The 25,719-nt window shown below is 47.1% G+C and overlaps 1 protein-coding gene across 1 annotated transcript; it reads right to left on the reverse strand.

Annotated features, from left to right (window-relative positions):
- Positions 1-217: 217 nt before the first annotated feature.
- On the reverse strand, positions 218-23,761 carry GEMIN6 (gem nuclear organelle associated protein 6). Its single transcript, XM_082251991.1, has 2 exons — positions 23,618-23,761; positions 218-624 (listed from the first exon to the last, which is right to left on the reverse strand). Exons 1-2 carry the CDS (start codon positions 23,743-23,745, stop codon positions 252-254), a joined length of 501 nt encoding a protein of 166 aa, XP_082108117.1. The 5' UTR covers positions 23,746-23,761; the 3' UTR covers positions 218-251.
- Between the last annotated feature and the right edge of the window lie 1,958 nt (positions 23,762-25,719).

Consider the following 25,719-nt stretch of genomic DNA (forward strand, 5'->3'; position numbering starts at 1 on the left):
AGCACTCATCACTGCCTGCAAGGTTGGAATGGCACAGTTATCACAAGTGATGCTGAAAATCCAAAGCATTTCTTGCGATTGAGCTATTGCCACTCTACCAGTGGTTACTCTATTGCTCGGTTATAAATTGATCAGATCTTAATTTGTGGTAATGGTCCTAAATAAAAATAAAATCGAACACATATGGATCACTAGGTTTCCTCTTTTTTATCTTTTTATTTCAATGAACAGAAAAGTATGTAAATAGTCCCTCACTGGCTTGTCAGATAGCCTTGCAATAGTCCTTGTATGCGAGACAATATAATTTCATTAGTGCTACTACAGTTATCTGGTCCATAGGGAGGGTCAATACTTAATACTCCAGCCACACGCAATGTCCTCAGGGAGTCCCCTTGTACAGTAACAGGAATATTGTTTTGCTCCAGCCAACTTTTCAAGCTCTGTTTTCTTGTCTCCAGATCCTCACTGGAGTGTAAACTGGTTTCATGAAGGTTGAAAACATGTGAAAGTCTATTTTTAATGATGTCATCTGCTTCATTGATTGTCTCTACTTTTTGTATGGCATGCCCCATTACCACCCGAACAAGTGTTTTCTGGGCTTCTTCAAAACTTGCCAGGACAACACTGGAAAAAAAAATAAAATAAAAAGTGTAAAAGAAAGCAGTTAATGTACAAGACAGCCACGCTAAAGCTTAAAGACATATGTACTCAATTTTTTTTTTTGAAAAATTTCTACATGGGAATTACCTAAAACTTGATCTGTTTTACAAGCAGATAAAGACCCAGTTACCTTCTTAATGTATTTGATGAAAATGATCCAAAGTTGTTTGCAAGTGGCAGGAATAAATGAACCTCTCAGTAACCTCAGTTCATTTGAAGAGAAACCGAATGCAAGGTGTGTCAATCAATGGGGTTTATAAGTGAAGTGTAGATGGCCTTGAATTATTTAATCCCATCCTGCCCATAATCAGTTTATTTCCCCAGCATGATGCTCTGTGTTGGGACCATGTGGGGAGCTTGGGTGATGTCATCACGTATATATGAATCAGGAAGTAACTGGGATAAAACGGCCATTGATGAACCACTTTGTACTGTATTACTATGCTTTATTGCTTGGATGCACTGGGATTAGGTGCACCATATAATGGGAGTAAATTTCGACTGGAAATTGGTTTTAACCACTTGCCGACCAGTCACGTTGACTGTACTGCGGCTAAGTGGCTCGTTATCATCTGGCTACGTAGACCTACGTCACCAGACATTCCCCTCTCTCGGCGGCGCGCTCCCGCTGTATTCACTTACAGCGGGAGTCGGGCCAGGGGAGGAGCTGCTCTTCCCCGATCGTTGGGGATCGAGTGTGGAAATCCGCCCGCTTGTGTAAACAAAGCGGGCGGATCTCCTAAGTGACAGGCAGGGTCAGATTCCAGGGTTCAGCATACCTGAACCTGCGATCTGTCCCTGTGTCACTCAGTCACCTCCCCCCACACACGTTAGTAAGCACCAGGCATGCATTAACCCCTCCCTCTCGAATAAAAATTAACCCCTTCCCTGCCAGTGTCATTTTTACAGTAACAGTGCATATGTATAGCACTGATTACTGTAGTAATGTCACTGGTACCCCCAAGTGTCAAAAATATCAGTCAAAAATGTCAGTCAAGGGTTCGATCTGTCCGCTGAAATGTCGCAGTCCCTCAAAAAAAAAAAAAACACACCAAAAATGATAGAAATCTTTCCCTTAGTTAGTAAACGCAATAACCTTTGCGCAAACCAATCAAAATACGCTTATTGCGATTTTTTTTTTACCAAACATATGTAGCAGAAAACAAATTGGCCTAAAATGATAAAAAATGTTTACATTTTTTTGGGGGGGAATTTCATATACAAAAATGTGAAAAATATCGTTATTTTTTCAAAATTGTCGCTCTTTTTTTGTTTATAGCGCAAAAAAGAAAAAACAGGTGATCAAATACCACCAAAAGAAAGCTCTATATTTTTGGGGAAAAGGGACATAAATTTAATTTGGTTACAGCATTGAACGACCGCGCAATTGTCAGTTAAATAACGCAGTGCCGAATCGCAAAATATGGCCTGGTCAGGAATGGGGTAAAACCTTCCGGTCATAAAGCGGTTAAAAATACGCTCATTGAGAATTCTTTTGTCAAAGACATGTAGCTAAATACATTTTGGCCTAAATATGACAAAAATTTAATATATTGGATATTTTTTAACTGTCAAAGTAGAAAAATAGTTATTTTTTCAAAATTGTAGCTTTTAATTAATATCGCAAAAAATGAAAATCGCACAGGTGATCAAATACCACCAAAAGAAAGCTCTGTTTGTGGGAAAAAAAGGATGTAAATTTCGTTTGGGTACGGCGTTGCATGACCGCGCAATTGCCAGTTAAATTCACACAGTGCCGAATCGCAAAAAGTGGCCTGGACGCAAGACAGCAAAATCCTCCGGTGGTAAAGTGGTTAATAAAAAGTTTTAAAATGGTAAAAGCACTGTGGTGTTTTTGCTCTGAGGACTGGAGAGGATAAGAGGTACTGCTGGAATTGGAGATCAGAGGACCCCACAAAAGGGAAAAAAGGCATTTCATGACCTAATAGAATATATGGTTCATGGTAAAAAGGTTAGAGCACACCTGGTGTAAAGTGGATCTGAGCACTGCAATTATGTACAAGGATGCACAAAAACACACTGTGGGAGATTTAGGCCAGGTACACGCAAAAGGTTTTTATTTATTCCCCCAGTGGACGACAAAAAAAAAAAAAACTGACAGGTCACCATACTAACACAAGCAATGTTAGTGCAGGGATCTCCCCTATTGTGCCTTTGTGTTCTGACAGGTGGACGGTGTGTCCCCCCCCAGAACAAACTGATCAGCGCTTGCAGCCATTGGTTGGGGGGGAGGGGGATTATAACTTTCCCCACAGTTCAGCTGGCCCATCATACTGAATTGATTATAGCTTATGATCTAGCCTCAACTCTCACCTAAATCCATTTAAAACAATACCTGGTAAACGAACAATCTCAACTCCACTGCCCCCAGGTCAATAGGCATCTGACGCACACTGCCTTAGAACATCCTAAGGCTCCATGTACACGGGACGTTGTAAATGGCCGTTTAGGAGCAGTTGGGCGTTTTTTTTTTAGAAGCCAACCCATCTACATTTTATCTTATCTGTCCATGTACACAGGGTCGTTTACAGTCATTTGCAGGCAGTTGAGTTCAGGGACGTTTTTTGGAACACAATTATTTGCGTTCGAACGTGTGTTTCCCAGCGTTTCAAACGCAGAAACGCGGCTGAACATGACCAAACGTGACCGAACGCGAAGAACATACGTTCAGCCACGTTATACGTTTTTTCTGCCTCTATTCAAAATCAATGGTTCCCTATGGGAGCCTATTGATTTAAATGGAAGTCGCACCGCAAGTCGGATCAGGATGATCCGACTTGCAGCACGACTTGCGATGTGAGAATCTTAAGGGGGAACTCCACGGCAAAAAAACGACGTGGGGGTCCCCCCAGGTTCCAAACCAGGCCCTTGGGTCCGGCATGGAATCTGAGGGTAGCCCCACGCCGAAAAAAATGGCGTGGGATCCCCCCCAAAATCCATAACAAGACCCTTATCCGAGCATGCAGCCCGGTAGGGCAGGAAGGGGGAGGGGACGAGCGAGCGGCCCCACCCCCCTTGGACCATACCAGGCCACATGCCCTCAACATGGGGGGGGGGGGGGTGTTGGTGCATTGGGGCAGGGGGAGCTCTGCACCCCCCACCTCAAAGCACCTTGCCCCCATGTTGATGAGGACAAGGGCCTCTTCCCCACAACCCTGGCCGGTGGTTGTGGGGGTCTGCAGGCAGGGGGCTCATCGGAATCTGGATCCCGGACCCCTCCCTATGTGAATGGGTATGGGGTACACTGTACCCCTACCCATTCACCCCATAAAAGGCAGTGTGTGTAAACAACAGGAGACGTTTTGGAAAGTTTATTAAAAATCTTCATCCGGTCTTCTCCTCTCTTCTGGTCTTCTGCGCTTTTGCTGTCCGCTCTTCAGCTGTCCAATCTTCTGCTCTTTTGCCTCCTCTGGTCTTCTTCTTCCTCCGGTCCTCCTCCTCCGATGTCTCCGGTGATTATGCCGGTCTTCGGTCTCTGCAGCTTGTTATATAGCCATTGTGGGCGTGGCCTCCCAGCGACGTCACCGGGAGGCCCCGCCCCCTTATGTCACAGATGGTGTAATCTGTAACATAAGGGGGTGGGGCCTCCCGGTGACGTCGCCGGGAGGCCACGCCCACAATGGCTATATAACAAGCTGCCGAGACCGGCATAATCACCGGAGACATCGTCAGAGGAGGACCGGAGGAAGAAGAAGACGACCAGAGGAGGCAAAAGAGCAGAAGAGCGGACAGCAAAATAGCAGAAGAAGACCAGAAGAGAGGAGAAGACCAGAAGAGAGGAGAAGACCAGAAGAGAGGAGAAGACCAGAAGAGAGGAGAAGACCAGAAGAGAGGAGAAGACCAGAAGAGAGGAGAAGACCAGAAGAGAGGAGAAGACCAGAAGAGAGGAGAAGACCAGAAGAGAGGAGAAGACCAGAAGAGAGGAGAAGACCAGAAGAGAGGAGAAGACCAGAAGAGAGGAGAAGACCAGAAGAGAGGAGAAGACCAGAAGAGAGGAGAAGACCGGAGCGGAGAAGACCAGATGAAGATTTTTACTAAAAACTTTCCAAAACATCTCCTGTCGTTATTTACACACACTGCCTTTTATGGGATGAATGGGTAGGGGTACAGTGTATCCCATACCCATTCACATAGGGAGGGGGTCTGGGATCTGGGGGGCCCCCCCTTGTTAAAGGGGGTTTCCAGATTCCGATGAGCCCCCTGCCCGCAGACCCCCACAACCACTGGCCAGGGTTGTGGGGGAAGAGGCCCTTGTCCTCATCAACATGGGGGCAAGGTGCTTTGAGGTGGGGGGTGCAGAGCTCCCCCTGCCCCAAAGCACCAACACCCCCCCCCATGTTGAGGGCATATGGCCTGGTATGGTTCAGGGGGGGGTGGGGCCGCTCGCTTGTCCCCTCCCCTTTCCTGCCCTACTGGGCTGTATGCTCGGATAAGGGTCTGGTATGGATTTTGGGGGGGGGACCCCACGCCGTTTTTTCGGCGTGGGGCTACCCTCAGATTCCATGCCGGACACGAAGGGCCTGGTTTGGAACCTGGGGGGGGGGACCCCCACGCCGTTTTTTTCCCCCCATTTTTGGCGTGGAGTTCCCTCTTAAGATTCTCACAGCGCAAGTCGCGCCGCAAGTCGGATCATCCCATAGGGAACCATTGATTTTGAATTTAGGCAGAAAAAACGCTGCTAAAAGCAACGTGGCCAAACGTGCAATAACGCCAATGGAAAAAGCTTCTGAAAGCACGTTTGACAGCTGCTTTTTACCGGCGTCAGAACTGGCTTTGCAGCACATTTTTTCTAACATCCCGTTTACATGGAGCCTAATGCCCCGTACACACCTGCAGATTATCTCAAGACTTTTGTCTTCAGATTTACCTTTTCTATGTAGTGCAAGGGCCTGCCGGATTGCATACAAATTGAAAGTGTTTAGGTTTGACCTCATATTATATGGTTTTGGTAAGTCTGCAGACAAAAGTCTTCAGATAATCTGCACGTGTGTACGGGGCATTAGGCTATTTAACGATCCTCTTTGTTGCATTCAGATGAGACACTGGAAGGCACATGGACTCCAACAATAATATGAATGCACACCTGTTGCATTCCACATGTCCAATTGCATAACAATGGTTATTTGCTGCAATGATTAGGAACAGGAGTAGGCGTCACATAATCCATTAGCTACCCATTCATAAAAATAAGTAAAATTGTGTTGCGCTGTGTATATACTCAAACAAACATATTCAAATAAATCAAAATCATGTAGTGCTCATAAACTGATGAAAATAAAGTGCTATAAAAGTGCAAAAATTGGATTTTTGTACTTCCTGTAAAATCCATTTCTCTGAATTCGACAGACAGTGCTCCAAAAATCATAACTACTGGGTTATATTGCCTCTTCCAGGAGTAGGACTCGGCAGAACAAAAAACACCTGACTATGCCCATTGGCCGTCCCTCAGCTTGGTATATAACCCCCCTCTCTGCTCTCGGTAATCAGTTTAGTAGCAAGCAGTATTAGAAGTATCAGAACTCCAGAGGGGTGGGTGCTGGGTCTGTCAATGAACTCAGAGAAATGGCTTTTACGGTAAGTACAAAAATCAATTTTCTCTTTCGCTCATTGACGGACACATCGCTACATAAATCATAACTACTGGGATGTCCAAAAGTGTCAAAAAGGAAAATCAGCGGGTGGGGAAAATAACCTAAGGCTAAACATAAGAGCCCTATACCAGGATACAGGAGCCCCGTCTGAAAAATAAAGGTTTAAAGAAAAAAAAAAAAAAAAAAACACCCCTCAAGAGGGAAGTCGCTCTAAACAGCAGCCTGCAAAACTTTACGGCTTAATTAAGTATCCGCAGCTGACAAAGTACCTTATAAAATTTTGTGAAGGCATGCACCGACAACCAAGTGGCCACCTTGCAAACTTGCGATACTGATGCCGGAAGACCCAAGAAGCACTCAGCGACCAAGTAGAACGTACCATGACAGGGAAAGGTGGAATCTGACCTTTAATGGAATAGGCCTGAGTCACCGTCTGTCTGATCCATCTGGAGATGGCAGCCGAAGAAGCGGACAGCCCTTTTCTTAGGAGTCAAACCCCCGAAAGGACTCAGTAGCTGCCAGATGCACCCAAATCCCACAAACCACATCCAAGGTATGCAAAGCAAATAAGGAATTTGAGCCAGCTTAGGACACAAGCAAGGCAACACAATGTCCTCATTCAAATGGAAGTCAGAGACAACTTTGGGCAGAAATGATGGACAGGGACGAAGAACCACTTTATCCCTATGAACCACCAAATAGGGACTGCGACAGGATAATGCCGCCAATTCCGATACCTTGTGGGCCAAGGGAATAGCCACCAAAAATGTCACTTTCTGGGATAACGTAGGCAAGGGAATCTTCCGAATATTCTCAAATGGAGGTTTCTGGAGAATAAAAAGTACTACATTTAAATCCCATGGCGGCAAAAGAGACCGTACAGGTGGAGCCACATGTCGAGCCCCCTGAATGAAGGTACAAATTTAAGCATGCGTTGCTAGAAAGAAGATTGCCAGGGAAGACACCTGGCCCTTGATGGTACTCAAGGTCAACTTCTGATCAACGCCCTGTTGAAGAAAGGTTAGGATCCAAGCCACAGAAAAAGATCGAGGATGAGTGCTCACACCAAGAAATGTACGCTTTCCACGTACGATGGTATACCTTTCTGGAAGACTACTGCCTCGCCTTCACCATAGTAGGGATCATTGATTCAGACCGACCTCTATCCCTCAGTACCTGGCTTTCACTAGCTAAGCCATTGAAACTAGCAACTGTAAAGCAGGATGGTAGATCAGCCCTTGGGACAACTGGTCTTCTCTGAGAGGACGCCCCCAAGGGACGTTAACAGCCACTAGAATGATTGGAAGATCCTCACCATTGATTCCTTGCAGGAATTGCAGAAGAAGCCTGAGCCAAGGATGATACTGGCATTACCGTGGCCCTTGGACGCCTGCAGCCTCTAATCTCGGAAAGAACCTTGGTATTCTCCTGTGGAGCTGAACCTGCTAAAGGAGCTCCATGTAGGACTGTGCAAACAAAACTATCTTGAAGGTGAATACCACCAGACTCAGAACCTGTATGCAAAATGGGAGAGAAAACAGATCTGACAGCAGCCAGTGAATCACGGCCTGTGGTTCCTGACCTTTGTCCAGAGGAAGGACCACCCTGGTCAGAATTAGAATCAGACCTAGGTAAATCAATTCCCTGGACAGGGGTAGGGGGGACCTTGGGTAGTTCGGACATCGCCTGAATCTTTGCAGGAATAAAATCGACACAAGGAGACTCCGGACTTAAAACCTGCAAAGGACAAGCTATGTCCCACTTGCTGCGTACCCCCAAAAGAATAATTTAGTGGATCCCCTTGACGCTCATGAAGGAGGTCCATGAGGCCTGAAACCAGCGACGATGTCCCCTCCACCCCAATAATGGGTGACGGCAGACCTTCATGCTGAAGGAGTCTTGTCTGCGGGTCCAGAGACGCTAGCTCTAGGCTTACCAGACCAAGGATGCTTGGAACCTCCTGGGGAAGATTTGAATGGATCCATTTCCCTTATTCTTCGACCCAGAAGCACAAAATAATTTTCTATGTGCTGAGGAGGGCCCCCGTCTGCGACAAGGCTCCTTCCCTTTTCTAGACTATAGCAAGAAGGTACTCTTAACTCCCTCCCCCCCCCTCCTGGTACCCGTAATGAGGTCACCCAGGGTAGCCCCAAACAGGTGATCGCCTTGAAAAGGCCAAATCAATGAGAGCTTTCTTAGAGGCTTGGTCTGCGGACCAATTCTTAACTCACAGCACGTGCCTAATCACCACCGCTGAAACAGAAAGTTTGGACAGCACAGGAGCTGTATCCAAAGCTGCATCACAAAAACTGTAGCCCATGGACCAACTGGCACCCCCAAGGCCCTGACGCAAAAGCTTGGCCCATTCAGTTTGTTTCTGAAACAAAGACTGGTCCCAATGTTGAATCAGCCATAGTAAACATTTTGCGTGCCACAGCCTCCATTTTCCTGTCAGCTGGGTCCTTAAAGGACAGGGATTCCGCTACTGGGATCATGGTAACTTTGTTCCAACCTGGAAACAGGAGGATCCACCACTGGTGAACTAGTCCACTTTTTTTAAAAAGGGACTCCTCAAAAGGGTAATGTACAGCAAAACATTTGGGGACCACAAACAGTAAATTTGGTTGTTCCCATTCCTTATGGGAAAACCTGTCAAAATAAGGCACATAAAAACCTTTGGAGTGCAAGAGGACTTATGCGTACCAAACGACACAGCCACAGCCTCCATTTTTAAAGTCTCACACACTGCAGTGATAAGTGTCTACCCCTGCTTTTTAATGCGCTGCTGCGACCATGGAGGAATCATCTTCACTATGGATCTGGGGGTGTGATATTAAGCCCCCCTGGATGGGCCGCGTCCACTGCGACATTAGGCTAAGAATCAGATGAGACAGACTGAGCAGGGGGCGCCTCCTCCTGGGCCTTTGACCACACGCCACTTCCACCCGAGACACTAAGGGTTGCAGGACCAACCTCAGTGCAACCATAGGAAGCTGGGGTTCCAAGGGACCTGCCACCTCCATGAGGGGGGGGGGGGTCAGTGGGGGAGATGTGACCCTGAGGCTCCATAAGGAAAGGAAGACCTTGCAGTCCAAAAACAATCTTTTGGCACCACTAAAGGATCCCCCCCCCCCCCCAAGGCTCAGGGTACCTATCAGCAAAGAGAGATAGATAACAGGGACCCCCAATGACTCACCATACCAATCGGAGAAGCTCAGATAATTTGGACCCAGCATCACCATGTATACCATCCCTGTTCATACGTTCCAGGCACAGGAAGAGGAAACTGAGGAGGCGCTTCGGCATACCCACGAAACTTCAGTTGTCTCCTGGACTAAGGGAAAATGGCCCCAATTACATCAGCTTACACAAACATGGCAGCCAACTGGAGACCAGCCAGACAGCTCTTCCCTGTGCCCTCTGCAACGCTGCACCTTCTGCAAGGGGCCCCCTCCTGAAGGTAGACACATTCGGGGAGACTCCGCTGCGCACTCTGCACCTGTCTCTGCCCTGGGACCCCCCTGCACTATAACCATACTGCAAACGGTGGGGCATGCACCTAGGATTCTCCTACAGTAGGACCCCTCCGGACTACCAGGGAAGGACACACTATCTCAGGACCCTTACAGAGTGGGGATAGCAGGGGTCTCCACTGCATCCCCTGTGCCCCACCAGACTCCAGGTCCAGACAAGGGGGAAAGGGAGTGGGGGGGGGGGGGAAGCCCAGCTCACTGAGGGATTTTTAAAGACGGGAGGAGGGAACCTACAGGCAGGTCCGACCATCCCTGGAGGTTACCCGCATCCACCCCAAAAAAAAATCTGGTCAATACCCCCCCCTGCATCACCACTCCCAACTCAGTTTGGTAGCATAGCAGTAGGTACTAAGAACCCCAAAAGAGGGGCGGGGCGGCGACTGTCGGTGGACTCAGAGAAAGGAATTTTACAGGTAAGATTTTACAAAAATTCCGTTTTCTCTTACGTCCTCCGACAGTCGCCGCCTCCTCTAAGTCATCACTATTGGGATGTCCCAAAGCAGTATAGACATCAGGGGTTGGAGACGCAACCGTAGAAAAGGCAACGCAGTACCCACATCAGAGAAAGGAATCTTACATGCACCGTAAGAACCAACTGGGCAACCGAAAAAAACAATGCTCAACAGGAGCAACAGCCCAGGAAAGCAAATGCCAACAGCCAGGGACCCAGAGAAAAATTCAAGGGTCCATCATGGCACAGCCGCACTGAGAACTTTGCGGCCAAAAGAAGCATCAGCTGATGCCAGAACGTCTACTTGGAAAAAGTGTGCACCGACCACCAAGTCGCCGCCTTGCACACCTGGGCCACCGAGGCCCGATGCCAACAGGCCCAGGAAGTACTCAAAGACCTGGTAGAGTGCGCCTTAACAGGGAAGGGCGGAACCCGTTCCTTCAAGGCATAGGCCTGCCCAATGGTCTGTCTGATCCACTTGGCAATAGTCGCTGCTGATGCAGCCAAGCCCTTCCGAGGTCCCTCAGGAAGGACAAAGAATCCGTCCTCCGAAAGGATTCCTTCGACTTCAGGTAAACCCTGATCGCTCTGACAACATCCAAGGAATGCAAAGCAATCTCCTTTGGATGCTTAGGCTTCGTACAAAGCGAAGGCGGGACAATGTCCTCATTAAGGTGAAATTCAGAGATCACCTTGGGAAGAAAGGATGGGGGTGGTCGCAAAACCACCTTATCCTTGTGAATTACCAAGTAAGGGGAGCGGCAAGACAACGCCGCCAGCTCCGACACTCTGCGAGCCGAAGTGATCGCCACTAGAAAAGCAACCTTTTTCGACAGCAGAGGCAACGATATCTCCCTGATGTTTTCAAAGGGAGCACGCTGCAATGCGGACAGGACCAAGTTCAAGTCCCATGGAGGTAAAGGCTCCTTCCTGGGAGGAGCCAAATGTCGCACACCTTGAATGAAGGTGCGCACCAAGGAATGAGACGCCACAGAGCGTTGGAAAAGGACCGCCAGTGCTGACACCTGGCCCTTTATTGTGGCCAGCGCCAGGCGCTGATCCACTCCAGACTGGAGGAAAGCCAAGATTCTCGACACCGAGTAAGAACGAGGGGAAAACCCCCTGGACTCACACCAGGTGAAATAGGCTTTCCAGGTACGGTAATAGATCTTACCAGAGGAAGATTTCCTAGCCTTGATCAGGGTAGGGATAACTTCAGAGGATAGACCCTTGTCTTTCAAGACCTGGGTCTCAACAGCCAGGCCGTTAAAGCCAGCGACTGTAAAGCAGGATGGAAGATCGGACCCTGAGTCAGGAGATCTTCCCGCAGAGGCAGGCGTCACGAAGGTGCCACTGCCAGGTGAACGTCGTCAGCGTACCAGGACCGGTGCGGCCAGTCCGGTGCCACCAGAATCACCATGTGCGGTTCCGAGGCCAATCTGCGAAGGAACCGGGATAGCAACTGAATCGGAGGAAAGGCGTACATCAGACGATACTGATGCCAAGGGGCCACTAACGCATCCGAAGCGTCCGCCAACGGATCGCGCGTTCTTTCCACCTTTCGGTTTATCCGGGATGCGAACAGATCCACATCTGGGGATCCCCATTTCGCACACAGCATCTGAAAGATCTCCAGGTGAAGGGACCATTCCCCCTGGTCCAGGGTCTGGCGGGTCAGATAGTCGGCCTGCCAATTTTCCACACCCGGAATGTGAACTGCCGAGATCGCCGGGACAGGAGTCTCGGCCCAAGACAGAATGTCGGTTACCTCCCGGGCCGCACGAGCACTCCTGGTGCCCCCCTGGTGGTTGATGTAAGCCACCGCGGTAGCATTGTCCGTCTGTACGCGAACAGGCAGGCCCTGGAGACGATCCGACCACTGGAAGAGACAGAGTTTTATCGCTCGTAGCTCCAGCACATTTATCGGGAGGGAGGACTCCTCCTCCGCCCAAGTGCCCTGGGCAGACAGGTTGCCCAGGACTCCACCCCAGCCCGACAGGCTGGCATCCGTGGTAACCACTGTCCACACCAAACGGACGGAAGGACTTGCCTTCCGTCACCGACGGGGACTGGATCCACCAAAGAGCCAATCTGGTCTGGCGACTCAGGGAGACCTCCAGATCCAAGGACTGAGGTAGTCTGTCCCACCTGGCCAGGATCTCCGTCTGGAGAGTCCGCGTGTGGAACTGAGCAAAGGGAATCGCCTCGAAGGCCGATACCATCAACCCCAGGCCCCGCATACAGGTCCTGAGTGATGAGGACGGATTGTCCCTGAGGGACCTGAGTTCGTCCCGCAAAGTCCGGAGCTTGTCTTCCGGCAAGAACACCTTCGCCTGAGCGGAGTCCAGAATCATTCCCAGATAGGGAAGACGCAGCGATGGAGACAACGTCGATTTCTGAACGTTGATAGTCCATCCGAACTCCTGAAGCGTCTGTACCGCGATGGACAGATCGCGCACTAGGTCCTGGCTGGCACGCGATCTCAGAAGCAGATCGTCCAGGTAAGCCAAGACCGCAATGCCCTGAGCCCTCAGTAAGCCCAGAACCGGCGCCAGCACTTTGGTGAACACCCTTGGTGCCGAAGCGAGACCGAAAGGTAATGCCACAAACTGGTAGTGATCGTCTGCGAAGGCAAACCGAAGGTACCGCTGATGACCCGCGAAAATGGGGATGTGCAGGTACGCATCCTTCAGATCTATCGAGGCCAGGAAATCCCCTGGACTCAAGGAAACCACCACCGAACGGAGAGACTCCATACGGAGCTTCCGAACCCGCACAAAGCGGTTCAGCGCTTTCAGGTCCAGAATAGGACGCACTTTGCCCTCCTTTCTGGGCACAGTGAACAGATTCGAATAAAACCCCCGAAATCTGTCCCGATGAGGCACCGGGACAATCACCCCCTGAGCAAGAAGGTCCTGCACCGCTTGATGCAAGTCCTGCAAACGCCCCGGAAGCAGATGAAGATTGGAGGGAAAGAATCTGTCTGCCGGCCTGGAAAGGAATTCGATCTTGTAACCCGATCGAACGATTTCCTGGACCCACCTGTCCGAGATCCGGAGCAGCCAAGGCTGGAGGAAACCGCGCAAACGTCCCCCCACCCCAGAAACGGGTGAGGGCGCCCCTTCAGGCAGAGGCGGAGTGTCCCGCCGAGCCGGCATTGCCGGTCTTCTGCTTACCCGCCCAGGGTTTCTTCTGGTTGCCCTGTAACTTGAAGGGCTTGCCCTTGGATTGGTTCCGAAAGGCACGAAAGGACCCCTGAGTGGATCTAGGCGCAGAACCCCGCTTGCCTTGAAAAGACTTGTTCTTCGGGTTCTGGGGTAGCATAGTGCTCTTGCCCCCCGTGACGCCTTTCACCAGGGTATCCAACGCCTCGCCAAAAAGGCGAGAGCCAGCATAGGGAAAATCAGCAACCGGTTTCCGCGAGGACTGGGTCGGCCGACCAGCTCTTCAGCCATATCAGTCGCCGGTTAAGTACCGCGACACTCGAGAGGCGAGCCACCAAGGGAGCCTCATTCAGGGCAGCATCACACAAATACATGACCCCTTGGTGGATCTGGTCCACCATTTCCAGTCGGGCAGGCGGCACGTCATCAGACACTAGGTTGCTTCTAAGCACCTTAATCCAGTCAGCCACCGCCTGAGCCAACATAACGGACGCGAAAACGGGTTTGAGCAACGAACCCGCCACCGTATAGGAATGGCGGGCTAGAGACTCCAACCGCCGATCCGTGGGATCCCGGAAAACCGGGGTATCCTCAGTAGGAACCAAGGTAGCCTTGTTCAGCACGGCCACAGTGTGATCTACCTGTGGAGGCACACACCATCGCGATTCCGTAGCCGGCGCAAAAGGATAAAGCAATTTGAACCAACTAGGTACCAGGAATGGACGTTTTAACGTGCGCCACATTTCATTAACAGTGTAATGAAAGTCAGCTGGGCAGGGAAAAACCTGCACAGACTTGCGGGCCCTGTGCGACCCAAATGAGGACACAACGCCCGGAGGATTGGGCTCATCCTCCAAATGTAAGGTATCCTTAACCGAAATAATCAGCTCATCCATGGTCGCCCGTTCTTCAGGTGACCCCGGGGAGGATGTATCAACACCCTCCACCTCAGCCTCCCCCTCTAAGGATGAGCGGGACCCTGAAAAGGGCACGCTCGCAGCAGCAGCAACCGCAGCAGCAGCCATATCCCCATCTGAATCAGAAGAGAGAGACAGCCTGGGCCGTTTTCTCGCAGCCCGTTCAGACATCAGCATTTCCATATTTGCCACTAAAGTCGCAACTACAGCAGCCAGATCAGGTCGCAGCGGGGCCACAGGAGAACTGGGGCCCCCCACTAAAGCTGGAGGAAACTTGCTTTCCTGAGAATCCATGGCTCAAGAAAATAAAAAAAAAAAAAAACTACAGTGCAAAAAAGTAGTGTACTGTCCCCTTAAATAGCGCTGCGGAGTGCGCAGCCCACCGCTACTGTCACAGCTATGAAGACCCCCAAAAAGGAGAAAGAAACTGAGCCAGAAGCAGTATACAGAAGAAGACAGAGAGATAAACTGCAGAGCCCGCAGATCGTTGCTACCTGTGTCCTTGCTGCCTGAGAGGAAAAGGAAATGCTGCTGGAGGGGGCTGGCTATAAGCCAGACCCCAGGGAAAATGGCTGCCCCATAGGGATGCATAGGAGGCTTCACCAAGATGGCCGCCGACATGTGGCCAAACCAATCGTTCTACCGCCCATAAAATGGCGGCGGATGGCGCCAAAGTGACCTGTATACTCGCCCCAGAGGGGCCATATACGTGTGCATAGCAAAAAACATGGCGGACCGCGCGAATTTACCCCCGCACAACACACAAGTCTGTACCCCCAAACATGCACCTAAGGTGACACAGGGACAGGGACCCCCAGCAAACATACAGATATGCACAAAAGCGAACCCCGCAGGGATCGCACAGGGAGTCACACAGGCACAGACATGGGGACACACGGCAACACAGACTGCCACCCCAGACAGAGGCCCCACACAGAAAAGTACTTACTGTACCTGATGGCGTGGGGAGCCTCCATGCACGGATAAACCTCTGTCCTCTGACAGGGAGTGCCGTGAGCCAGGGACATGACGCTGCAGCACCGCAGACGAGTCCTGTGAGGTAGCCACCTCACAGCTGCATCCCTGCAGCGAACAGGGATGGGTCGTTCTTAATGCCAGGGCGAACCATAGCTGAACGCTCGATGGCGGGCTGGGGGTCCATCTGACCCTCTGTGCCCTGGGGAACCAGGGCGGTCAGTCCGAATCCCAGCACCGCATGATCCATCTTCATCCGAAGAATAAACTAACACTAAAGCTGACAAAATAAACAGCTAGTAAAGTGAGAGAAAAAAACTGACATTTAAAAAGAAAATCAAAGAAAAGATTTAGGAAGGCTGAGACTGAAGCCCCAGCACAAGGTAGCCTGAACTATTCCTGATGCTAGGCAAACTAAAACTGAGTTGGGAGTGGTGATGCAGGGGGGGTATTGACCAGATGGGACAGCCCCCGTGGGTGTGTATATGCTAATGCCTTTTGACAGTCTATATGCCTAGCTATTCCTACGGATAGGTGGACAATACCCAATAGTGATGACTTAGAGGAGGCGGCGACTGTCGGAGGACGTAAGAGAAAAATAAAATGACAAAAGTGGGAGGGGGGGGGGGGGACTTTACTTACCCGCACCATGGTGCAGGTAACGCTTCAGACATCTGAATCCTCACCACCGAAGTAGGGGGAGCTGTCGACCAAGGGACCGCTGCGACTCAGACCCAAGCCCACGGTCGTATGCGACCCTGCGAGAGGTTTAACTCGCGGGCCAGCCTCTGTCCTTGAAGCTACATCGTGGTCTGCACATGCTCGCGGTGGGAGGGGGGGGGGGGGGGGGAGTTAGGAATCCACTGGATCTAGATTATCCAGCCCGTCGCTCGGCCCGGCAGTTGATTGTAGATCTCCCGAGAGAAAAAACAAAAAAGATGTAAGGAAGGAGAGAAAAAAAAAAAATAAAAAAATTGCTAGGACCAGAGATCCCAGCCAGGTGCCTAGGTCCTGACTAGACAGATTAAAACTGATTACTTAGAGCAGTGAGGGGGTTAAATACCAAGCTGAGGACGGCCCATGGGCATAGCCAGGTGTTTTTTGTTCTGTCTAGTCCTACTCCTGGAGGAGGCAATATAACCCGGTAGTTATGACTTATGGAGCGATGTGTCCGTCGATGAAAGAAAATTCATCCATATACACACACACACACAGCTGTAAACATGTGCATTCAAAAATTATATTATTTAATACAGTGGCAGGTTGGGTATACAATATGCCAATTCTGTCCGAAGCATAAAAAAAAAACCTCAAATAATGTTCATCCAAAAATGCCAAATTTTTAAATGTGGCATAAATTTGTGAATGATAAAGACAGAGGAATCCCAATTCCAAATAATGGTGGTGACACAGGTGCTCCACACGTGTTTAATTATAGTCCAAAAACCTTATGCCCCGTACACACGTGCAGATTATCTGCAGACTTTTGTCTGCAGACTTACCAAAACCATATAATATGAGATCAAACCTAAACACTTTCAATTTGTATGCAATTTGGCAGGCCCTTGCACTACATAGAAAAGGTAAGTCTGCAGACAAAAGTCTTCAGATAATCTGCACGTGTGTACGGGGCATTAGTTAGACTTGCCGGTAATGGTATTTCTACGAGTCTTTCAGGACAGCACCTGGGGAGAGCATAGCTCCACCCAATTTCCCAGGAAACACTGCAGTCACCACTTTAAAGCTCGGACCCTTTCACCATGGCCTCAGTAGTTATCAAGTACCTCCAGCCATGCTGAAAATTATAAACAAAAAACGGCAACACCACCACAGTAAATACAATCAAGGGAGGGTAATCAATGCTGTCCTGAAAGACTAGAAATACCGTTACCGGTAAACCCAACTAAGGTTTTCCCAAATCGTCTTTGAGGACAGTACCTGGAGATAAGCAAGGACTTTGATAGCTTGGCTGTTGAACACCAGGTTTTGATGGATAGAGGCTGGTTTGCGTCGGTGATTCCAATGCTGTTAAAAGCTAGGAAGATCTACCATCGTACATGAAAGGCAAACATTGCGTGGTGCGAGTCTGTTGGGATTCACCCTTGTTCTTTCGGTGGCTCGGATCTTGACCTTCCTTTAATTGGGGGGGCTTGAGCAGAGTTTGGCCTGGAATACTATCAAGGGCCTGGTGTCGGCCTTAGCGATCTTCTTTCAATGGCCCTTGGCCACATACTCCTTGGTGCGTACTTTTCTTCAGGGAGTTTGGCACTTGGCTCCTCCAGTGCGCTCTCCGTTACCGCCTTGGGACCTCTTTTTGGTGCTCTCAGTCCTCCAGAGGCCTCCCTTTGAAAATCTTCAGGAGATTCCCCTGCTTACGCTGTCCCAGAAGGTGGCCTTTTTGGTTGCTATCACCTCTGCGTGCAGGGTGTCGGAATTGGCGGCGTTATCCTGTCGTTCACCTTACTTGGTGGTTCACAGAGATAAGGTGGTTCTTGGCCCCTGTCCGTCCGTTCCTTCCAAAGGTTGTCTCTGATTTTCATTTGAATGAAAACATTGTGTTGCCTTTCCCTGTGTCGCAGGCCAAAACATCTGAAGGAAATTGCCTTGCATGCCTTGGATGTGGTCCAAGCGATTAGGGGGTACCCGACAGCTACGGAGTCTTAAGAAATCAGACTCACTATTTGTGCTTATGGCTGGGCCTCGGAAACGGTTTTCTGCTTCCTCTGCGACCATTTCCAGATGGATCAGATAGACAGTGGTTCAGGCCCATTCCATCAATGGTCAGGTTCCTCCTTTCCCTGTCCAGGTGCATTCTATTCAGGCGCTCAGTGCCTCCTTGGCCTTCCGTCATCAGGCGTCAGTGATGCAGGTTTGCAAGGCAGCCACCTGGTCGTTGGTGCACGCTTTTACAAAGTTCTATAAAAGTGGATGTGTTGGCATCTGCGTATGCTTTCTTTGGCCACAAAGTTTTGCAGGCTGCTGTTTAGAGGACCTGGTCTCTTTAACCTTGGGAATTTATTTTTCGCTGTTCCCACCCCTCATGTTTAAACACTGCTTTGGGACGTCCCAATAGTTAAGAAGATCAGGAGCGGCGTCTGTCAATGAACGAAAGAGAAAATGGGATTTTTGACTTACCATAAAATCCATTTCTCTGATGGTCATTGACGGACATGGCACCCACCCCTCTGTGGAGTTGTAATTCTTCGGACACTGCTTCTAACAAAACCGAGTACCTATAGCAGAAAGATGGCGTATACCCCTGGGATTGCCCAAAGGCGTAGCAAGGCTTTTTTCTGCCTAGTGTCTTACTCCTGTAAGGGGCAGTATAATCCAATGGTCAAGAAGATCAGGAGCTGTGGGTCAATGAACATCAGAGAAATGGATTTTACGTCAAGTCAAAATCCCATTTTTTTGTGATAGACCAAAACAAAGTGGCGCATGGAAACTCCATTCAAGTGAAATGAAAAATAAAAGGTGTGGCATGTAAATGAAGAATGCTGGATCTATTTAACTGCTATACTTTGGGTGGAGTGGCAATGCATTGTTGGTATACAATGATCTTTTACACATGTAAAACAGGATATGTAAAGTTGGAGGTTAGGATCCCAAGTGTTCTACTGCATACAGGAAACATTTAGCATAGTTTATTCTTTCTGGTGTTATTTCATAGAAGTAAGTAGTTCGGGAAGAAATGGAATAAACCTAAAGTTACAACTATTATCAAGTACAATGCAAAGAATAAAATGATTTCCTCTGATTACTCTTGTTTAGTAGCAAAAACATGGTTTTTGCAAAATAGAAATAATAATAGTGTACACAGTCAAAAAAATGACCAATGGGTCAATCTCCATTGCCCTCTGCAGATAATGCTCATCTACTATGAACTGAACAACAACAGCTAGGTGGTTAAAAAGGAGTCTAAGGGTGGCCATACATGGCTCAACCTTCCATCAATTCCTGCTGAATAGGATGAAATTCTAGCAGCAGGTGTCCCTACAAGTGCCACTTGTCTCAAAAAAAAAAAAAAAAAAAAAAAAGTTAATTGGCTAAACAGTAACTGCATCTCTCCCTATTCAGCCATTTATGTACCAGTAGGTGCCTGAATACAACAGTGGAGATAGATTTAAAAACAGGAGAAATTATCTGGCTAATTATTATGTTATGCTTTCAAGATCTCTTGCGTTTAAATACATTTGTGTTTACATGTGCTTAGACGCTTACAGGGTATCTAATCTGCCCCTGGATGTAGAGAAATACAAAAAAAAAAAAAAAAAAAAAACACACACACAATAGTATACAGGTACTTCTTTAGCGCTGTCAATTTATATTATACATATATCAGTCCCTGTCCTCAAGGAGCCTACAAGCTAAGGTCCCTAACTCACATTCATACATACAGTACACATACTGGGGTCAATTTAGGCAGGAGGCAATTAACCTACCAGCATGCATTTGGAGTGTGGGAGGAAACCCACATAGGCACAGGGAGAAAATACAAACTCCAGGCCGGGCCATGGTTGAGATTGGAACAGACAATTAGGCAGAAGTACTAACCACTTAGCCACCCGATGCTAGATGCATTTACAGTGGGTATAGAAAAGGACCCCCCCCCCCTTTAAAATAATCACATTTCATTGCTTTTCAGCCTGAAATGAAGACATTTCCAGACATATTGTTTGGTGATGAGGCCAAATAATTCGATTTCAGTCTCATCTGACCACCTTAACCAGTACCGGACCGCCCACTGCAGTTTTACTGTGGCAGGCAGTCCCTCCCGTGCGAACCGACATAGTACTAAGTCGGTCGCGCACCTGGTGCTAGGAGGCGAGTGTGCGCCAGCACTTGGCAGCGGAGATGCCGATTCACTGTGCCGGCGGCCGCGATTGTTCCCCGCTGAGAGAGAAGGACAGGCAGCTGTTGTAAACACAGCTGACCGTTCTCTCTGAAATGATCACAGAGTGCCTGTGATCCTTCTAGATAGGATCACAGGTCTCTATGATCATTTCAAAAGCCCAACTCCCCTACAGTTAGTAACCACTCTCCTAGGCTTACATTTAACCCTTTGGTCACCCACTACGTTAACCCCCTGCCAATGTCATTATTACAGTAACAGTGCATATTTTATCACTAATTACTGTAGTAGTGTCACTGGTCCCCCCAAAAGTGTCAAAAATGTCAGTTAGGGGGTCCGATCTGTCTGCTGCAATCCAGCAAACAATAAAATGACAAATCTTTCCCCTAGTTTGTAAAACGCGATAACTTTTGCACAAACCAATCAAAATACGCGTATTGCGATTTTTTTTTTTTTTTACCAAAAATCTGTAGCAGAATACAAATTGGCCTAAAAAGGATGAAAAGAATCTGATTCCATTTTTCTTTTTTTGGGGGAATGTTAATATAGCAGAATGTGAAAAATAGTTTTTTTTTCCAGAATTGTCTGCTTTGTTTATAGCGCAAAAAAAAAAAAAAAAAAAAAAAAAAAAAAAAAAAAAAAAAAAAAAATCGCACAGGTGATCAAATGCCACCAACAGAAAGCTCTACTTGTGGGGAAAAAGGAGGACATCAATTTTATTTGGGTACAGCGTCACACGCCTGCGCAATTTTGCGTTAAAATAATGCAGTGCCGAATCCCAAAAAATGCTCTGGTCATTAAGGGGGCAAATCCTTCCGGTCCAGAACTGGATAAACATATTTTTAAAATTCTGAGGGCACATGGAAAAAAGGTGTTGAGGCCAAATAATTAACATTTTAGTCTCATCTGACCAGAACACCAAAAACAATATGTCTGGTGGAAATCCATCCAAATACAGTAAAGTAAAGCATAGAGGTGGTAATACCCTTTTATGGGGGGTATTTCTCTGCAGCAGGCACTGCAGTACTTGTCAGGATAGAAGGAAAAAAATAAATGGATGGGGCAAAATACTAACCAAATTCTTGAGAAAAATTCCCTGCCCTCTGCCAGGAAGTTGTCAATGGGACATGACAATGACCCAAAGCACACAGCAAAAATGACCACATAGTGGTTGAAGGAGAAAAAGGCAAATGTCCTTGCATGGCTTAGTCGGAGTCCAGACTTAAACCACATTGAAAATCTGTGGAATGACTTGAAGACTGCAGTCCACAAATGGTCATCAAATTTAACTGAACTTGAGCAGTTCTGCAAAGAAAAGTGGGCAAATATTTCAAAGTCTAGGTGTGCAAAGTTAGTAGAGACATATCCCAATAAAACTAAAGGCTGTAATTAAAGCAAAAAGGTGGCTCAACAAAATCAACTCAGTGATTGATTGTTAATTTTTTTCTGACATGTTGGGGTTATACGTTGCACTAGTAAAAACAGCTGGATAAAACAAAAAACAGTGTGTCTTAATTTCCGGCTATCAAAGTTCAAAGATCAAAATGGGATTATTTTAAGGGGGGGGGGGGGGCAATTATTTTCTATACCCACTGTATATGCGTTCAGAAATGTCCTATAAACCATACTGTCACATTGTCAGTGCCAGTGTGAATGAGACCTACATTTGAAGTATCAAAAAATAAAATCTTCTGTTGTACAGTCAGATCCCAGTTAGTTTCGGATATTATCAGTGTGTCTCTGTATAAGTCAATGCCCAATATCAAGAAAGTGACTGATCTGAGTCACACTTGCAATATTCACGCAGTGTATAAGTTAAATCCTAACCAATCACAGCACACAGAATGAATTGCAACTACGTATTTTCTCATCTATAAACACTGACTGTTTAGTAAGTGCATAACTCTATGGAGTAAAGGAGTAGAAAAATAATTAAATCTAGCTATCACTGTGGTCATCTAATGACATTCAATCATTTTTCTTATTCTTCTGGTTTCCCTTGCACGCGACATGTTATTCAAAATAAACATAGCTTCACTTTATTTAATAACCCAAGTTAAAGTGGTGTTAATGGAAAAGTTTTTTTTTTTTTTTTCCCCAAAAACACAAAAAGATACATACCCACCTCTATGGCTGCAGCTGTCCGCCAGCAGCTGTAAGACTAAAAACTAAGCAATCATATGAACACTGACTGCTCAGTTCTCAATCTCCCTAGAGCAGATACTGTCAGTCACCTACTCTCTGCTCTGACCCTCCTCTATTCACTGGAGTGCCATGCTGGAGAGGGTGTGGGAGCTGTTGGCTCAGGATCTGCCACTCCGATATCTGGATGGATCCTGACATTATTATAGGGATTGTGCCAGAACCTGGAGTGGCTCTGTGACATCAGTCCACTATTAGCTGATTCTGGGTCACAAGCGTGCAAAAGTGCACTACTGTGACCCAGAAAAGTAGAAAAATTAAAAAAGCATTGGCCAAACCTCTCTTTTAAACCCCAAATCAAACATTTGTAATATTTCAGCATAAAAATTCCTAAGCTGTTGGGGCTGTATTAGTTTTCTTTTTTTTAGGCTCGCTTTCCTTACTTTTACCTGGTGATCTGAACAGGTATGCGTTTTTCAATGGAACAAGCTGTCATGCAGATGTAACAGTCAAAGCAGAGTCATTTACCACAGACAGGGGGTGCCAAACCTTCAATTTGTTAGTGTATCTAAATGTGCTAGCACATCTAAAACTCCCCTCCTCTCAGTTTAATAATGCTGCTGTCTAAAAGGTGTCTCCAATACTAGGCTGCCTACACCCTAAGAGCAACAGATGAAGGAAAGGTTTTACTGGCCAGATCACCAGGTGAAAACTGAGGGGGGGGGGGGGAACATAGAAAAGGAATGCAAGCACCGAATCCAAGGAATATTATGCTGCAATGTATTACATTTTTGGTTTTGGGATTTAATACCGCTTGAACATTTTCTAGTATTTTAGTAAAATCAACCCCTATAGATGTCAAACATTTTACACACTGGTTTAGGTAGGTGAATATTTATACTTACAGAGTGTAAGGCGGGGTTCACACTGATGCGATGTGGGAATCACTGCAATTCCTGTGCTGTTCCCACACCGCATCAGAATCACAGGCGATTCACACTGTGCTCTGAGAACCATTGTGGGTGTTAATATAAAGTTATTGACACCCCCCAATCGGTTCTCAGCGGGCAGTGTGAACTGTGGAATCTGATTGCATGGGCCTGGACATCCGATCCGATTCCAGTGCGGACAAAAAAAAAGGTCCTGCACGAATCGAGCCACATAATGTATCTGGTGCGATTCCTGTACAAATGACATGCGATGCAGTAGACCACATCAGTCTGAACCCAGCCTAAAGCTTTATTTATGGTTTATATTCAGCCAAAAGCAGTTTTTTTTATATTGTACAGATATCAGGATGCCTCTGTTTACCTGGCAGACACTGGATCAACGGTTATCACCCATCCTTGATATTCATTCTTTTCATCAGCCGTGACTTTCACTTCTTTGTTGACATAAGACTGCCACTCCAGGGGAGTTTTGTCAAGCCATTCAGTCATGTTTTGGTTTTTCCTTTTGGCTAGGAGGAAGCATAACCAAAAGACATTAATCAAAACAACAAAAAAGAACAATACAGTTCAAAATGGCAATGTAATAGTACATGCACACCCTTCAGGTGACACACTAACAAAATGCTAACATGATTCTCAAGCAATGTAGATACAGTAAAACCTTGGTTTGAGAGTAAATTGGTTTGAGAGCGCTTTGCAAGACAAGCTAATTTTTTAAATAAATTTTGACTTGATATACAAGCGATGTCTTGATATACAAGTAGCGTCAGGTATAAAAAAGAAGAGAGGAGCCTCTAAAGTATAGCAATATGGTTACATTTAATGAAGGTTCAATATTTAGCAACTCCCATGGTTGATGATTAAAACAGGCACATCTAAGAATGCAGGCATCTGGGGTAAAGCTGTCCACATAGACTATCTTCTGCACAGCCATCTTCATCATCCCTTCCCCGCTGCACTCCACGAGTGATTCAAAGCCTCATTTTCAAATCTGTAAAGAAAAGCGCACGCAACCTCGGGCAATAACGCTTTAATAAAGGACAACAACACAGTACATTGGAATTGCACTCACACTTTTCCTTTAAGACAATCGCTTTACAGCATTCCAACAGGAGCTACTCGCTCCTCCCGTCCCTCCAGATGGTGACTCTGCGGTCTCCTCATTCGCGGCTGCCGCCGCTGTTTCCCCGCTCTCCTTCACTTCCTGTGTTGCCTGGTCACCGGATGCCGGTTCAAGTGCGCCTGTGCACTATACCAACGTAATCTACGGCGCCTCAGGAGAGCCTCAGCCAAAGCCGGAGCCACAAGTTGTACGGAGCTGCGAGGTGGGAGATTCAAGACACGGGTGCACTGCCTCTGCTGTTACTACGGACAACGCGTTTCGGAGGCGGAGCCTCCTTCCTCAGGTCAAAGCCTCATTTTCAGATCACTCTACTGCAGGCTATTCTTCCCGGTCACGATTGCAGACTGACAGTGGTGAGAGCCGGTGGTTCAAAAGATGGTCTATGTGGACAGCTTTACCCCGGATGCCTGCATACTTAGGTGTGCCTATTTTAATCATCAACCATGTGAGTTGCTAAATGTTGAACCTTCATTAAATGGAACCATATTGCTACACTTAGAGGCTCCTCTCATCTCTCTTCTCTATTCTGTAGCTCTGCTAGATTTTGCTTCTAATCCCCTTGGGAAGGCTGCATATTGTGGATGGACATTTTATGGTTACACAACCTATCGCATTGCTATAATCTTTGTATATAGACTATAAACTGAAGGACTTGTGGAACGAATCATCTGAGTTTCCAATATTTCTTATGGGGAAATTTGCTTTGATACAAGAGTGCTTTGGATTACAAGCATGTTTCCGGAACCAATTATGCTCGCAATCCAAGGTTTTACTGTACTTTCATTTTAATATAATTTTTATTGCCTTACATATAGGCTCAACAACTACAAATAATTAAACAAGAACACCTAAATGAACCAGCCGAAATTAATCAGTGTGTGAACCTATAGGCACCACTCCTCTCAAATCCTTAGATTGAAAACTTGAAGGCGCCAAGTGGAAACATGTCACCCAATAAATCACTATACGATGGCCTGCTGCAAGTGAATGGAGGCTGGGAAAAATAGGCAGTTGAGCTGTGTTTTGGCAGCTCCCAAATTGACAAACTGCAGGTTAACATTGCCAGCGACTATGGTAGTACACATTGCTGAGGGGAAAAAAAAAAAAATGTAAAAATCAAATTTTTTTTTACATTTTAGGCCAATTTGATTTCTGCTACATATGTTTGGTTAAAAAAAAAAAAAAAAAAAAAAAAAAAAAAAAAAAAAAAAAAAAAATCGCAATAAGCTTATTTTAATTGGTTTGCGCAAAAGTTATTGCGTTTACTAACTAAGGGAAAGATTTTTGTAATTTTTATTGCTTTTTTTTTTTTTTTTTAACGAGTAATGGCGGCGATCTGC

The sequence above is a fragment of the Pelophylax lessonae genome (assembly GCF_965119305.1).
Source record: "Pelophylax lessonae genome assembly, chromosome: 3".
Lineage (NCBI taxonomy): Eukaryota > Metazoa > Chordata > Amphibia > Anura > Ranidae > Pelophylax > Pelophylax lessonae.